Below are 17,532 nucleotides of genomic sequence, written 5' to 3' on the forward strand. Positions count from 1 at the left end.
ATAGTTTTGATCACTGATAGAAGTAGTTTATCACGTTATAAATTTGCTATTGTGGCTCCGGTGTTTCTGTATCTTTTACTCTGGGTCAGTTTTCCCTCGCTACTCTTTCACCTTTCTTATCTCGCTCCACAACACCATCTGATTGGCTAGACTTAACAAGACTAACATTAAACAAAGTTTTGTGTAGAAGTTTCTAATTTCATCAACTCTTACGTTTTGACAGATTTTTTTTTATTTTCAGTGCAACTGCATAACTGTACTTTTAAATAATTAAAGGCAGTAAGACACTAAGTGTAAACATATAGAATTTTTCCTTTAAACTTGACACTTTTTTACATTTTAATGAGTCTCTCTGGGTTTCTTAATTGGTGTTGTCCCAGTGCTCCTCAGGATGAACTGTCTGTCATGACTTCAAGTCTATTTCCCCTTATTAGCTTCATGATAAGTGACTATAGCCTCTGGGAGCTGCAGTGCAGGCCTGCCGTTGTGACTCAACTGTGGAGATTGTGGTCATGTCAGCTGACTGTCACATAGGTTTTTTGCCACACAGCGATCTTTTCAGCACATGATCCACTCAAACGCACAGTGCTCAATCTGTTTGTCATCAGTAGCTTCTCTCAGTCACACTGCCTATATTGTCTTGTCTGGCCTTTAAATTGCACTGAAGCCTCATCTAGAGAGGAGTGTTTATCTGGCCCTGTCGTTAGCTGCCCATTTTCAGGAAGGCATGCAGGTTAATGAGAAGATGACTCACCAGCAGAACGAGTAAATCACGTCATTTCTTGTGTTTTTGTCTTTTATGAGGGGAGTTTACAAAGTCAGCTGGTTTGTGTAAATTTAGGGGCTTAATTGCAGCCTGTAATGTTAACAAAAATCTGCCTACATAAAGGTGCTAAATGCTGACTGCAAAGCATGTTGCAGCCAGGAAAGCAGAAAATACATATATCAGCATTTTGTAGCTTAAATGTGTGCTTCAAGTTATTTAATACCTGAGTTGTTTAAAAAGGAAGATGCATTTTTTTCTGAACAGAAAAGGACAGAGCCTAACCTTTTTTAAAACTTCTTTTTACAGATATTATTTGATCAAGCCCAGAGATCAATCAAGACCCAGCTTCAGACATTTGTCAAAGAGTGAGTATAACTTCAAACATCATTGATATAGCTGTTAGTTTCTTCAAGTGATCCTAGCTTTTAAAGAATGGCTTGAGGGAAAAAACAACACATGCTCTTCTCACTCACCCACATATCTAGACAGACTAAAAATAAGAAACAGAATATATCCCAGATAAACTATATACTCTTCAAATCTTCGCTGCAGGAAAAGTGTAATTGATTTTGAATAGTCTACCCTTGAAATTATGAATATGAAGTAGAAGCCGGGGGGGCTGTAACATAGCTGGTCGTCACAGAATTCAAACAGGGCATTTAAGGACATAAGTTGTATTAGAAAGCCTCATATCTCCCAGCTTAAGGCCTCTTAATAAAGCATTGAATTCTAGACTGCTTGTGCAGGAAACAGTGGGGACTTTTGGTTTATGTCATTATAAGGATTAGCAGCTTCAGCCCCTGGCACACACAGACTAAATACCCACATCATCAGCTCCCAAACATCCCAGAAAACGCTGGGAAACATTTTTCTGCCTAATTACTTTACCTTCCATGCATTTTAATATTAATCTCACTCAGGCAAGAGTTTAGCTGCTTGTCCTCCTCTCCAAGATAAGAGGCAATGCCCAGTCACTTAGACCAGCTGACATGCCCAGAACTGGGTCAGATAGTTTGAGGAAATACTTTTGTTTGTTTAAGCTTTCTAGGACTTTCAGCTTAACAAGATTTATGATGTAACCCTTGACTTTTGTGTGTTCCTGTTGCCTGGCCCTGGTTGTATTGTGACTACTTTGCTTTCCTTTAAAAGCTGACCTTTATCCCCACTAGGTTGTTGACAATAAGGAGCCAGTCTTTCTTTAACCTCGGCATAGATTATCTCTAAAGTACTGAACAATATCCAGAAATCCTGTAAACATTTGTCCCAACATGCAGTGGTATTTCCATTCACTTAAGACGACTATTCTTATTTCCAGTGCTGAAAATGAGCCACAACTTATTTGAATTTAGAACTTGTATGAATGTTATATTTTTATATAAATAATCTGAGGACAAAAAATGCTTGCATATGAAGACTGAAGGTAATTTTTGACCTATGTCTCTTACTTTGTCAGTGACCTACGTAAGTTCAAAGAAGCCAAGAAGCAGTTTGACAAAGTAAGTGAGGAAAAGGAGGCAGCACTGATCAAGAATGCCCAGGCTCCCCGCAACAAGCAGCATGAGGTGGAGGAGGCCACAAACATCCTCACTGCCACACGCAAGTGCTTCCGACACATCGTCCTCGATTACGTCTTACAGGTACAGCAACTGACATACAGATGAAAGGATTTTTAAAGTGGAGATTTGCACATTTAATCCACTCACCACTTAATGTTATCATCCTTGCTAATTTGCCCTGAAAAGTGAACAAAAACAAGATTATTTTTTATCTTCAGGTGATTATGATCGTTCAAACACAGTTGTTATATTCCACTGTCACCAAGGTTGTCCTGCTAGTATGGCAGAACTCGGTATGGCAAGAAGTCATCTTATTCTAAGTACAGGAAGTGCTTGAACCTGTAAATACCTTGTAGCAATGGTGTGATCTCTACAGTTGCAGTTAAAACTTGAATGAAACAAAAAGAGAGAAAAGTGGTCACTTGATTGTAAAAGTTTGTCATTCATACACTTGGGAAGTTGTACTAATGTTTAGCCAATAGATGCTTTCGTGGAGCATTTGTCCCAGATTGTCACTGCAAAATTGTTATGTGTGTCACAAAATATCAAATAGCAACTTGCATTGCAGTTTTTTCAAAAAATGTTGCTGGATAATCGTGAATTTCTGCAGCAAACAATCTCAGAAGAGTCCTGCAAAACCCTGGTGGGGTAGATAACTCTCATTCACATTTTCCTCATTTTAAGCAATACCTTAGAGTCCCCAGAGTTTTACAGTTTCCAATAGGGCTTTATACAGGAGTAGGACTGCTAACATCAGCTTTTAACTTTAAAGCTTTGCTCAGCTCCACACAGTCATGTTAGATTTTACTCTGTACCAACGTGAGTTCGAATATGAAACCTAATATGCTGAGTCAGAATTTCAAATGCTGATGCTGCACGGAGAAGAATGGATAGCAGCTGTGTTTGATTCTGTAAGATTGAAGAAAAATAGCAGATGATTCATAGACAGGTCACAGAGAGCTGCAGATGATTTAGTTGTAGCAGAGATAAAGGAGCAATGCAAGAAGAAGGTAGTAAGTTTTTTATCTTGTAACATGAGGCAATAAACCAACAGTTGTAAATGTATGACTTATAAGAGAACTTTTAAGATAGTTATATTTTAACTTTTTCACCCACAGTCTGATAATAAACATGGATACAATGTTTCTGTTCTCTGTAAGGAAGTGTTGGACAAGAATCACACATTTTAAAAGCGGTTCATATCTTTGGATATATTAAGTCGAGGAAAAAGCAAAAGAGAAAGAAAGCTGAAGAGAATTTGCAAGTATTACTTTGGTCTAAAAAAACATAACTCACAGGACTTACCAGTCATGAAATTTTGATGCTTTAATATAATTGGCTTTAGGATGAGTCAGGGTTTGCAATTTAATGATTTAAACACTGGAAGATCTAGCTAGCAAAACATTGGCCTAAGATGCTGAATCATCTCTGCAAAAGGAAATGACTTTTTTGAGTCATGTGTTTTTAAATGACACATTGATTATCTCCTTCACATTCAGTTTTCTTTCAGATCATTTGGGTATTTTAAGACCCCTTTTTGGTCAAAGCCACACAGATGGCTTATACACAATCTTTGGCTGTAAAAACTGCTTATGTGTTATCCAATCCATCAGCTGCACCCTCAGTCTCTTCTCTTTGTCACATTAGTACACATGAGTGCTTGCTGCCCTCTGATAAGCCTTGTTATTGAATCCCACTTTAAAGGAACAGACAATACAGTGGAGCCAGTGCTGGCTCCAGAATTAGATCTTGAAAAGAAACCAAAAAGAGGTTTCAAAATAAGGTTGGCAGTCTGTTCGAGTGGCCCACTGCTTAAACTCTGTCTCATAAAAGGAAGCCCGGCTGTGAGAAATTAGTAGAGTTTTTATCTCGCTTGTCAGTCTGCTTATAGGGAATCTTTAGGCGAACTACCGGCACAGCTGATTTAATGGTTTGTATTTTGTCAGCACTTTTTTAAATGCTGCTCACTTCTACCACTGTGCTTGCAGAAAACATATGAGACAGATTATAGATTAGTTTCTGTCTCTTTCAGATTGTTTATCTTGCCTCTTAAAACAGTGAACTTTTACAGTTGTACATTTGAGGGTAAAATATATGAGAGGTTGTACCTGCATCCATGACAGTTGAAGAACGAAGCATGTCTTCTCACCTTGCTGTCACAAAACACTGAACTCTAAACTTTGTAGGCTGCAATATTTACAATTGGTCAGGATAACAAAGCTGCTGGACTCCAGCTTGACCAGTATGCTTTCACTTCCTCTATTCAGCCCAGCACTGAAAAACAGAAGCACAGTTAACACTTTGTAAAGATAGTTTTGTGTCAACAAAACTCGGCACACTTAAAATTTTCCATGCCTAAAAAGGGCCCACTTTAAGCTTAAACCTTTCACTCCTACTACAAGTATGGATTTACCACAACTTAACCAAATGCTCACAAAGTTTGCTCTTGGCAGTTGTGTTTGTTGTCACCATAATGAACTTTGCTGGTTAAACAAACCATTGCTCAGAGGTACTACTCCAGTCAAAACTACTAATTGACTGTAATCGAGCGAAGGAGGGGGCTTGTAAAAGTTGTGATGCATCAACCACCCTGGTTAGAAGATGGAAATTTAAGCTTCCTTCTCTGGGTGGGATTTATATTTGTTTATAAACACATGTGTGGTTTTGTGTTGCTAAGGAAAATCTCCCTACTGCCAAAAAATTGCTTGCCACCACAAGGAATTGAACTTTTATTTTTCTTTGGGTCAAAGTGTGTCCCTGTATTCAAGAGTACAAAAGGAAAACTGCTTAACCTAAGATGATCCCAAAACTGTGTTAGAATTCAGCCAGAAGCTGCTTTGCCTTCAGTAGTAAGATGAGTCCACCACGCCCAGTCGGGACTCCGCTGTCACACAGCACTCACAAGTTCCTGTTAGGCTGAGCGAAGGCAACAAGCGTCTGTGTCTGTTCAAACCCCCCTCTTTGACTTATCTCCACTCTGCAACGTTAACCTGAAATAACCTCCGGGTCAGATTAGCAGACAGTGTTAATTAGCAAAAGATGACGGAGAGTCTGCAACACACACCCACAAGAAAATTTGCAAAAAAAGGAGGAGGAGACAGAGGGCTGCAATGCCTGCAGCAGAGCAAAAAAGATGCAACACCATGCTTTGGTGGAATTTACAGAGACATGCAGCTCCCCCTAGTGCAAGTAATTGGAATTGCCTCCCAGCAGTTATTGAGGGAATGGTGTTGTTTTTTTTTCCATTCATTTTGACTCATGGGTTTCTGTGCTTTCATGTATTTTACCTTGCACTCAAAATCACTTAGAAAGATACCATCAGTACAGTTTTTTTAAAAAGTTCTCAACGAAGAGCTTGGCAACTGTAGAGAAACTACTGTGAGTATGTTGGAATTTCATCTAACCTAAAATGCCCAAATCCCCCCCACAGAAACAACAAGAGGAACTGCTGCATAGTCACTGCTGGTGAAGAAGGAGTCATGAAACATAGTTTTGAAGAGAAGCTCAGCATCACTGTCAGTGGTTACTGTAGCCAACCGACTCTCTGTTGCTTTGGTCAGGTCAGACAGACACCAGGAAAGTTAGCCATCCGGTATTGAAATAAATGGAAGGGCTTATTGTACCTTATGACAGCCCTTTTTTAGGGCTTTGCGGTTTTGACTGATTGTTCACATTGTTTTTTTTCTCTGTTCTGTTTTTGATAACAGATCAACGTGCTGCAATCCAAGAGAAGATCGGAAATTTTAAAATCTGTGAGTATAATTCTCTTATACATTAAATGATCTGGTCAGAAACCCTACACGCTTTCTGAATAAACATTTTGTCTTCATAGATGTTGTCCTTCATGTACGCCCACCTGACGTTTTTCCACCAAGGATATGACCTCTTCAGTGAACTACAACCGCTAATGAAGCTGCTGGGAGGACAGGTACGGGCTGCTATACACTCATCCTGTTCACGCACACACACACACACACACACACACACACACACACACACACACACACACACACACACACACACACACACACACACACACACACACACACACACACACACACACACACAAACACACAGCCCCACTCACATATTTCTTTAAAAGTGGATTTTGAAACTTAAATTGATCACATTTCATACCAAAAACAGCAAAATCATTCCAGCCAAATAGCTTACATCTGATTCATGAAACATAGCCGTTCACCACAGTGAACAACATCCTGTCCCTATGTACAAGCATTATTAATCCTGACAGTAGATAGAGACTTATCTTTAAGATTTTTATGTGTTTTTTTTGTGTGTGTTTTCATCTTTGGAATATATATCCATGAATCTGTTGGTGCTTTTGTAGGAGCTCTGAGCATGGGTTTCATTTTTAGTGGTTTGTGAATTCAAATGGGAACAACTCTTCCCCTCGCTCTAATATCAAACTTTCAGCTTTTTGGATCTTGAGGGTTCATTTTTTAATATCTCATTTTTAATATCAACAAAAAAAATTATATATATGTTTTTTTTCCATCACAGTTTAATAGCTAACCTGTTTTTTTTACACCCATATCAAATCCAAAGCTGCCTTTGTTTGTTGTCAGAAAATATCAACCTCTAACACCAAAATTAATTTGGAAGGCTCAGTGTTTGTTTTTCACACACTCACTTTTAATTATAGTATGGTCCTCTGTGTAAAAATAAACACTTCCCTGCTCCTGGATGTTTGCTGCGTTTTAAGAACCTAAAGTATAAACTCTTGCAACAAAAGCAAACATGAGTCTATTTTGGCAGAGAGAGAACAAATGTTATGAGAGTTTACATACCAATGCTCAGTCATGAGTAAACACTTTTCATAATATGGATGATGAACATATTGTTTGATTACCTAAACAGTGTCCCTGTTTAGCTGTTCCAGAATAAGAGGGGGGATTTTGGGTGGTGACTCAAAACATTCACGTTTTGTTGTGTTAAAGCTGCATGTGCAGAAAGCAGTCTTTAGTTTAGGAAGTCATCATTTGGGAACTGTGCAGCTCCACTGAAGCCTTCTAGCCTCAACTCCAGATGACCCATCTTTCCTCTTCAGCTTTGTTTTCCTATCCTCAGTGCGTGTGGGGCTCCAGCTATCTCTTCGTCAACTGATATTTCAGCTCTGTGTGTGTCTGTTTGCATCCTCTGATAAACAGTGCCTTCCCTCTGAGTCGGAGGATGGCCCGAATGTGACTTTAAGATGATTATCACAGTGGAGCTGCTGTTACAGGGAGCAGGAATGAGGAAGAAAGCAGCCAGGGGGCTGGAAAAGGGTTTTCCCACAGTTACGTTCATAGGGGTGGTGATCAGCTGAGTGAACGCAGTAAAGTAACGCCACACTGATGCTGGAAGAAGTGGAATAGAAAGTTGATGCAGGGAGCGGGACAAGGGCTGGATAAGAGAGAATATTCTTTTTCTGGATTTGGTGCAATAAAAGGAAGCTCTGGAGATTGGTGCTTGCATGGGCAGAAAAGCTGGGTGCAACATACTTTCTGTTGTTTAACCAACAAGTGAACTAACTGCAGCTTTTTGAGAGGACCACTTTGATAGCGTTGGGACAGCAGCTCTTTAGATTGGATTGATTGAAGAGAGTTCTTTAAGTTGGAACCTTCTAATGTTGGTGCCATCAAGAAACTGACAGAGCTGAAGCAGCCGAACAGTGCTGGGAACAGAAAAGAGGGGAAGACGAGGCCTACTGAGGAAGCTGATTTTTGAAAAGGATAAGCGGCAGAATGTAATCTGCTCAAAGCAAAATGTAATTGAAGAAGAATGGAAAGGCAGCTGGAAAGGAATTGACTTTAAGCCTCTAACACTCAAAAGACTGAAAGGATTGCCAGAGCAAAAGACTTTCTTTACCCCAAAGAGGAAGAAAGAGTGAGAGAGTTGGTTTCAAGACGATGAACAACTAAAGTATAACTGCGCTTTTTGGATTTTAAGCCTGTCACTCTGAATTTGGAACGCTGTGAAAGTGAAAGGATAGGAAGATCAGAGGCTGAGCTGTGGGAAGCAGCGACAAGAAGAGAAGGGATTAGTTCTTTTCTGTTCTCCATCATGAAGCTGAAGAAGGTGGAGCGGCTGTGCAGGGAGGTGTGGAGGAGCTGTCAACAGGTCTGATAATATGACTTGATGCCTGTAACCAATGAGAAAATTATCAGAAATGGAAAAAAAAGTGAATGCTTTTTATCTTTTTTCATGGTTAGAGGAATAAAAATGTGTAAAAAGCAATGTAGCAAGGATATTACTTTAATTTTTCAATGACATTTTAGTTTATTTTAACAGAAACTGAAAAAGTGCTTTGTAAAATAACACCTTTTTAATGAAAGATACAACAGGGTGTTACAAAAAATGACATAAAAACCCAAGATCACAGTTCAGATTTCTTGTCAACACCAAGATTGTGAGCTTGTCATCAGGGTGCTCCATGAATCATGTTGAATATTCTGCTCTTTCCACCCCTTTTGAAGAGCTTCCTTGTTAAGCTGTTTCTTAATATAAAACATTCAGCTGATTGCATCTTTCCATGACACCAGGCCTCATTTTTAAACACATGCTCAGTGGCTATATTCATTCATAAGGAGGCTTTTTTTGTTTCATGACTCATTCAGCTTTTCATTGCATATACATGTCAAGACAAATTTCTGAGATCAAGTGAAGAAAATGCTCTTTTGTACTGGCTGTGGTTTTGAAGCAAATGTCTCTGCTGACATCATCTGCCACAGTTTGATAGATAAGATGTTACAGGTGCAGTGAGTCACTATCAGAAAACATGTGAAGAGCTACACACAAACTCACACTTCTGCCTTTGCTGGTGCAGATAGAAATGGGTAGGCAGTGTGGACTGGACCAGACTAGTTGATTCAATGAGACGGAGGGAAAACATTTCCCATCCGATGTTATCTGCCTGCTGCTCTGCCGTCCACCCATTTCCTCCTCAAACAAAACAAAAGACCAGCGCTCTCATATGCTGTCTTCTAAAATCGTCACATGGCTGCATATTTATTTCTCACAGCACTACTACTTAAGCACAGGATAAGTTGTGTGTGATTTTTGCTAATGTTTTAACAACTTTTCAAAGTAAAGTGAAATCTCTTCACTGCCCTCTTGAGTCTTATTGTAAATCATGGTCTCATTTCAAGTGTTAATTGGCTTGAAGTTGCAGTGACACAGTCACTACAAATGAATACACACTTTTCAAATACAGATACTGATCCCTTTGTTTGAAACACGAGACTAACTGATTTAGGTCATGTAGCAGCAAAAGACCAGAAAGAGGCACAGATTAAAAGTTCACTGCTGTGAGGCAAACTGGCACATCTTCAAACAACTGACCTCCAGCACCTTATCTTTTTTAAAATTTGTTGCTTTCTTCTCTGCTCAGAAGATCCTTTATTTTCCTCGCTACACGCGACGGGTACTCACGGGACGAGGAGAATCAATCATCCCCCCATCCAATTTCACACATGATGAAGCCTTCGTGGCACGGCCTATTTAGTTGAGAGGAGAGAGCCTGCCTTGTATTGATGTGGCCAGTGGAAGAAATGTTTCTTTTGCTGGATTTATTTATCCTTTCAAGATTGTAAAGGAAGGGAGAAAATGCATCACTGTACACATGCGTACGCACACGCGTCTGAAGTGCAGTGATCAGAAGTCTTTCATTAAATTACGTATTATTAGATTGACTGACAGAAAAAAAACACTTTTACTTTTTCTTTCTCAGAATAAATAAAAAGACAGTTTGTGATGTATTTATTTTTGACTAAAATAGGAAGTGAAATGATTTCATAAGTGTATCTCTCTTCAGTTTAAGGCCATGATTTACCCAAAATGTGAAACTCTAGAAGAGAAGTAATTGAAAAATGTGTCATGTACAGTATTTGTGTTTTTTTTTTGTGTATGCTGCTTTGAATTCGATCAGTGTGACCAGGTGGTTTTATAAGCTTGACTAATCAGTTGCTCTGTCTGTTGCAGTTGGACCAGCTGGTGGTTGATGCTGCCAAAGAGAAGAGGGACATGGAGCAGAAACACTCCACCATTCAGCAAAAGGTACCCACAGTATAGCTTCATCTTTAAAAATGTACAATTTCCAAGTGAACTTTCACTTTTAGCTCTGGCACACAATTCAAATCATCTCAACATTATCCTCACTTCCTCTGCAAGACAACCTGAAACTTAACAAACTTGCTTTGAGAGAAGCTCCTCTAGTGTCTGGTAACTTTATGGCTGTTTGATCCACTTGCCTTAGGTTACAAAGCCTTTTTTTATTGCAACCAGGCCTCCTCTCACTTAAAGTAAACCCACAACCCTCTGCTGAGATCCTGCAGCTTCTACTCTCTGACCTTATGTGCTCTTAACTAGGGGTGGGAGAAAAAAAAATCAAATATTGATTTATCAAGATTTTTTGTTTGACAAAATCAAAATCAGGATTATTTCTCAAAAAAATCATTTGGTTTTTTTTGTTTTTTGTTTTTTGCAAATTATTCATTTCATTCTTTGTTTTTGAGCTGGATTGGAAAAAAGTAACCACTTTTCTCCAGCAGAGGGTGAATTGTTTCTTTCTGATTCACGTGATGTGACTTTTTATGGGAAAATATGGCCTGATATGGTCTTAAGACATTATCACCATCATTTAACTTTTTCACATGGTCCGGTGTTAAAAAAAACAAACTAAAAATCACAAAAATCGTAAATATCAAAGAATCCCGAGAGTAGCATATCATCCCAGCCCTACTCTTAACCTTTTATCGCATGATCTCTACCTTATAATACCATTTACCTGCACTCTCCCTGCGTTTTGCCAATGCTTGAGCACTACACACATTTCACATAGTGAAACTCACAAGATGAAATAAGTAATTCATAATTTAACAGATACTAATCAATTATTTGGTTGACTCAACTGGCAAACTCTCCAGTATTCATATGATAGTGATGCAGATTTTGCCTGTCAACTCTGTTTGTTATGTGAGTGGTAGTACTCAGCCTCAGGTGTAAAGTAATCCCTCTGGATGATCTCAGCCACACATCCATGTATTATTGAAGGCTGACGGAAACCCATTTCCAAACAAACAAGCTTGGGTTTCAGCAGGATACCTTCTCCGGTCAGCACCTATACCAAGACAGTCACTCCTAATGAGTCACACTTTTTAATACATCTTGTAGCAGAAAAAAAGCACATAGAGTTTGAGTGAAGTTTGTTTTGTAAAGACCACCAACAGAAAGAAGAAGCTGTGGAGTGTGGTGTTACAGTGTATGCTGATGATTAACTGCCTTCAGCTTTAATTGAACATCACACAGAATAATCAATTAAAAACACATCTGCCAGGTCTTTATCCAGCTGTTGACAGCTGGGCTTGTGTTAATTTGTCTGCCCAGTAACACTCATTTTAGTCTCTTTGAGCTCTTTCTTTTCTTGTCCCCACTAATGTTCTTTCCATCTGTCACTGTATGTTTTCCTTTTACCCCCTGCCCTCTCCTTTCTCTCCCCTTGGACAGTCGGTGATGGTGCATGTGCCAACATCCCCTCGTCCTTGAGCACCTATCCTCCACCCCCCTTACCTTAATTTATCAGGATGCTATTTTTATACCGTGTCGCTCCCACTGCTGTCTAGCTCTCTCTCGTCTGGCTGTTCTACACAGACTCCTAACCAGCTGTCTCTTCTTTTCTTCTACTACTTCTTTTTTCCCCACATCTCTTCTTCCTCTACTCCCTTCAGGCTGCTATTCAGGTAAGCTGCTCTTCCTTTTTCTTCCCCTCGCTGTCATATCTGTGTCATGTCTGCACAGTTGGACAGATATTTGACACTTAGCCAACTGCTTGGACTTCCTCTCTGCAGAGAGAAAAGTGGACTCATAAATCATTACGGTTGCACATGCATGATGTGATGCTGTAAAGTAGGTCTTTTGCATCTAATGTGAGCACCTGACGTTATTATTCAGGTTCAGACTGTTCTGACACTTTTATCTCAGTGAAGATGTCTTTGTACACCAAATCCTTCTGAATTGTCTGCACTCTGATGGTTTTAGTTATTTATGGGTGTTGCGGATATTACTTCAGAACAGAAGAAGGGATTTTTTTCACTTTTGTGGAAAATTTCCCCAAATCATGATTCCCATGTTGCATGTCAAAGTGTACATTGTTAATTGATGTTGATGAAATATAAGGTTGAAAAACTGAATGATCAGGTTGGGTTCTAGAAACTTCATATCAAACTTACAGTGAGAAGCTGTATTCGTAGCCATATGAAACATATTCTCTAATTTCTTCTTTGACAGGTTGTTTCACTAGCTTGAGACACGAGCACAATGGTGGCTCATTAATGTATGATTATTTTAAATTCTTGAAATGATCTGTATCCTCTTTAGTGAATAGGGTCATTTGATCCAACATTAGAAATACAAACTTCTACAACCTTCTACCAATAATAACAGAATCCGTTCTGTGTACTTATGTGGAAGATGAAGGTTGTTGGTTTTTTCTTACAGTAAGTGAAATTTTTTTTAGAGAAAGGACTGATTCAAACCCCCCTTATTTCATAATGTGAATATTTATCATATGTCCTTTAACAATTACTTCCTGACTTGTTTCCTCCTGTCATCTTGGTAGAGTTAAATAGGGTAGTAACTTGCTTTAGGTATTCTACTATCAGCCTGCGTACATTATTTAGCAGTAGCAGTGTGACCACAGAGCATGACTGTCCCACAAGGAAGCCACAGGAGAAAGAGACAGGTTGCTGACTTAAAAACAATCTTGTCTCATCTCATAAATATTACTTATTATTTGCTTTGCCTGCTTGGTTGCATCTCTTTCTGCCTCAGCTTTCTCACAATTAATTTAAATGGGTTTTACAGGATGAAGCATTTGTTGTGGTTAAAAGAACAGCTTTTTCATTTAACACAAATTAAAGAGATGAAAAAAGTGTAGCACATCCAAAGTTAAGGTCGGCTTAGAGGTTTTATTCCCAAGCTCCTCTTTATGGGCCACTTCAGTATTCTAACCTCAGAGCACACACACGCAGACAGGTGACCTTCGGTTAGTGCTTCAGGAGGAGGAGCAGCAGGCAGTGACGAAAGTTTTGATCGACATCCTCAGCCATGAGAAAGGAGGAGGTGACAGTTTGTTGAGAAGACAGGCCACACTGTTTAGAGTCACAGTCTGTCATTGAGATGCTGCTCAGAGAGACTTTGTGATAAGATTCATCAGCCTAACGGGAACACTCACAAGGCGGCTCATGCTTTAAAGAGTCTGTAAAGGATGAAGATTTTCAGCCGATTTCACTATGTGTGGTATCTGGTGAGTGCACCTTAAGGAGGACGATTGAGTTGGAGTATGTGTCTGTCATTTAAAGCGATAGCATCCCTTTACTTGTGCTATTTATAGGAACAGTTAGTGTTTATGTTTGTGCTCCTGCAGCTTGGTATTTCAAAGCACTCTCTGCTAGAGTAAGAAAATACATATATATTATTCTCTCTGTGTGTTGTTCTCTTGCTGTATGTTACATTTTAGGAAGTGACTGAGCTCGACTCTTCACCAGACTGCCGCAACTTTTGCGCTTGGAGGTCGTCCTCCGTATGTAGAGTCACTGCATTGATTTACATCTGACTTCATGTTGTAATCCTACCTGCCCCTATTTTACGTCTCCTCTCCTCTCTTGCACACTAAAAGAGGCTGCATTGCAGTGTTTGTGTAGATGTTTGCACCCTTGCCTGTTCCCTCATTTTCAGGTGTAACACATGCATTTGTGTTGATGTGAATTGACTTTGCAGCATGTTTGTCATGCCTTGATGTGGATGCCACTGTCTGCTACAGTGAGCTCTGATCCCAGGTGTGCTGTCAGTGTGTGGTTTATTGGTTTAAAGTTGATGGTCAGTTTGTTATTCTTTGGATATTAACTAGATACAGTTTTACTGTTAGGTGGACACATTACATCTTCAAAACATTTTAGGAACTACGAAACAACGGTTATGTTGACCACTTCCTGTTTTTGAGTATATGTAAGTGGGTTAGAAATGGTTTCTGAGGCCCAAATCAGCTGTCAGACATTACTTAACAGATGGTTGAGCTGAGAGATTTTCACATGAAGTCATTCATTCTTAAGTCTTGGCATTAAGTGTGAAATTTTGATGGTTGTAGTCATATTTGTGTTTTAGCACGTGTGATTGAAATAATATGCCTCCTCCAGGCCACCCTTGTCTCATGATGCTTGGTCCCTGGTGTATTCTTGTTTTTTTAATTCTATCACTTTTTTTGTCAAATATAAAAAGAAAATTGACTTCTTTTTCTCTGTTTTATAAGCTCAGACATGTAGTTATTATTACCATATTTCAAGCTTTTTTAGGGCACTTCTACAGTTATTGTTGCCCACCAGGAAATGGCTTAACATATAAATCCAGGACCAACACTTTCCATTCTGTTTCCATTCAGAAGCTTAATATAGACACATTTTGATCTCCCTGTGCACCCAGAATAACCCCAGTTGTCCCAGTGTGTGTCATACTGGAAAATCGCGTGTGTGTGATATGTGTTTATCCACCCAATACTCTGTGTTAGCATGGATCAGGACGGGTTTGATCTAAGCTTCAGCTCAGGTTTCATTTTCACATCCAAGCTCTGGCAGGCTTTTTGCATGGATAAACAGACACACTGCAGTCATGTTTTAGGAGTAAATAGAGGATCGAAAAGGATTGATTTCTAAAGTAACTATGTAAATCTGTTGACAGGTGAAAGTCACTTTAAGTGGTACTTCTAATTCAACTTACATTTTACCGTTTGCTGTAGTTTTTTGGGAAGTGCTTGTCTCCAAAAGACTAGATATTCAAGTTCCTTTTTGGAAGTATGTTAGAAAAGAAGCTATCAAAAATATCCTCAGCCCTGTACATTAACATCATTATATCAGTCCATACTGTTACAATTTCACTGCAGCTGGAAAATTGGAATCAAACTGTGGATCAAAAGAGTCTATGTTACAAAGAGTCTGTGCAGGACGACAGAGAAAATGATCTCTCATCTCATCCTTGTACCAGACTTAAAGCTGTAAATGATGGAGACAGTGGCCCTCGGTGTAAAATGACTCTACAAGGACACACACACACGCACGTGCATACATCATGGTGTTGAATGTCACTTTAAGCTGAGGAAGCTAGGAGGGTGTTAGCGAAGTGTAGCAGCAGCTCAGGTAGTTAAAGCTAGGCCAGTCACAGGGACAGTCCCACGACAACACAGTAGTTTCAGTTACAGCAGAGCAGGTGAGAGAAAAGAAGCATGAAAGTTCACTTTTCTCCTCAGAGGGCAATGACCTGCTGCCTTAACCCAACAGGAAACTAGATAATAAGCAATATATTTTTAACATTTGTTAGCTCAACTTCCTTAAGTCCTTTAATTTATATGCCACCTCAGTGTAGGTTGAGGTTGTTAATGTGCAGAAATATGTGTAATTGGGTCATAATACTTCCTAAATTAATGAGAATATCATAGCTCCCATAATATTCTAGGGTTTGTCATTTACTGGAAGTATGAAGGATTGATGACTCATCCTACTCATGGAGGTGCACTAATACTGGTTCACTAAAGTGCTCAACTGTCAATAACTTATGGATCATAACTGAAGAAACCTGTTGCAAGCCAGGGACTATCTGTGCACGTTTGTACATGTTTCTTTCTTAATTCTCAGGATGTAATCTTGAACAAACCACTCATTGTTTGTTATTTTCTGGATTTATCAGTTATCTGAATTTTTCAATAAACTGAATGACTCATTGAAATCCAATTGAGTATGTTGCATGAGCAGAGTTCTTTCCTCTTTATTTGTGAAAAACATTAACACAGGCAGTATATGACCGTTTCACTTAATGTCTAATGCCTTCCTTGAGCAGATACTGACTGCAGTGGAGGGGGAGAAAGTATTACCACCACTTCTAAGGGGGTTGAGTCAAGTAAAATGAAAGATAAAGTGTCTGAAAAACTATATTAGTTGTGTTACTTATCACTTCTGGTAAAAGTTTTGCATCATTGAACAATAACAGGAAATCCCAGGAACCAAAGAGAAGCAAAAAAAACTACAATATTAAGTTCTGTTGACTTTTTTAATGATCCTCCTCTAACCATTATCTTGTTTGTCATCTTTACTCTTGCAGGACTTCTCAAATGACGACACCAAGCTGGAATACAATGTTGATGCAGACAATGGCATCGCCATGGAGGGTTATCTCTTTAAGAGGGCCAGCAATGCTTTCAAGACATGGAATAGGTACGGTGAACAGATTATTGAGTAGCAGTAAAACTGTGATAAAGAAATGCAGTAATGTGATGACAGTGCCATTAGAAAGGAAGTGTATTGTTTATTGGTCATAAAAATGTAGGTTTTCAGTAACCCATAGTCCGACCCTCTTTAAATCAGAAGCTGACACACTGACCTAAATAAGTGTACATCTTATCAGCTATCCCTCTAAACAGTGATAGTATAATGACCCTATTCACTCAAAAAGTGTTATTTTAGGAGTATGGGTGGCAACTGCATGTGACTTTGTTTTTCCTCCTTCCAGGCGTTGGTTCTCCATCCAGAACAATCAGCTAGTTTACCAGAAGAAATTCAAGGTACGTCAAGTGACTTACCGCGATCAAATATGCATGTGTTTGACTTCCAGCAGAAATACCCTCACGCCATGTATTTTTAAAAGGGTGCTGTGGCTTCATTTAAAAGCTCTGGTTGCTAGTTTCAAACACTAAGCGGAGGATAACCTGCAGCCGTGTTACTATTTGTGGCTGTTTGACAATATGCAGCAATCATATAACTTCTATTTCCTGAAAAGTACCATACAAGTCAAGAAAACACGCTTAGTGCAGTGCCTCAGTATTAACATACCAGCCAAATAATTTGACCAAAGTTAGAGGAATGAAATTTGGAGTATGAGAAACACCATTTGACATGTCTGGTGAAATCAACCGTCTTCAGTATTCTCTTCAGTGATTGTAGATCTGTTGTGTTGAAAAGCAGTATCTATTCTTCTCTCAGGATAACCCCACAGTGGTGGTAGAAGACCTGAGGCTGTGTACAGTCAAACACTGTGAGGACATAGAGCGTCGCTTCTGTTTCGAAGTGGTGTCACCCACCAAGTAAGTTTGCCTCCTCATCAGTCTAATGAGCACTCAAGCATTCTACTTTAAGGCGGGAAGGTGGGGAAGCACTGTGCCCACCTCCTACC

At 39.3% G+C, this 17,532-nt stretch overlaps 1 protein-coding gene across 2 annotated transcripts in view; it reads left to right on the forward strand.

Moving 5' to 3' along the window:
• The window catches only part of LOC141788688 (arf-GAP with coiled-coil, ANK repeat and PH domain-containing protein 2-like), a 50,933-nt gene that overhangs the window by 22,891 nt on the left and 10,510 nt on the right, over positions 1-17,532 (forward strand). The window contains exons 5-14 of one of the 2 annotated variants that reach the window (XM_074667679.1): positions 1,073-1,131; positions 2,220-2,403; positions 6,030-6,074; positions 6,155-6,250; positions 10,303-10,377; positions 12,048-12,059; positions 13,838-13,900; positions 16,465-16,577; positions 16,873-16,924; positions 17,343-17,443. In XM_074667679.1, coding sequence (XP_074523780.1) covers positions 1,073-1,131; positions 2,220-2,403; positions 6,030-6,074; positions 6,155-6,250; positions 10,303-10,377; positions 12,048-12,059; positions 13,838-13,900; positions 16,465-16,577; positions 16,873-16,924; positions 17,343-17,443 — 800 coding nt within the window. The remainder of the gene's footprint in view (positions 1-1,072; positions 1,132-2,219; positions 2,404-6,029; positions 6,075-6,154; positions 6,251-10,302; positions 10,378-12,047; positions 12,060-13,837; positions 13,901-16,464; positions 16,578-16,872; positions 16,925-17,342; positions 17,444-17,532) is intronic. The other variant, XM_074667680.1, reaches the window with a different exon arrangement.

The sequence above is a fragment of the Halichoeres trimaculatus genome, unplaced genomic scaffold, assembly GCF_033239565.1.
Source record: "Halichoeres trimaculatus isolate MK-OKI-2021-1 unplaced genomic scaffold, fHalTri1.1 fHalTri1_scaffold_4, whole genome shotgun sequence".
Lineage (NCBI taxonomy): Eukaryota > Metazoa > Chordata > Actinopteri > Labriformes > Labridae > Halichoeres > Halichoeres trimaculatus.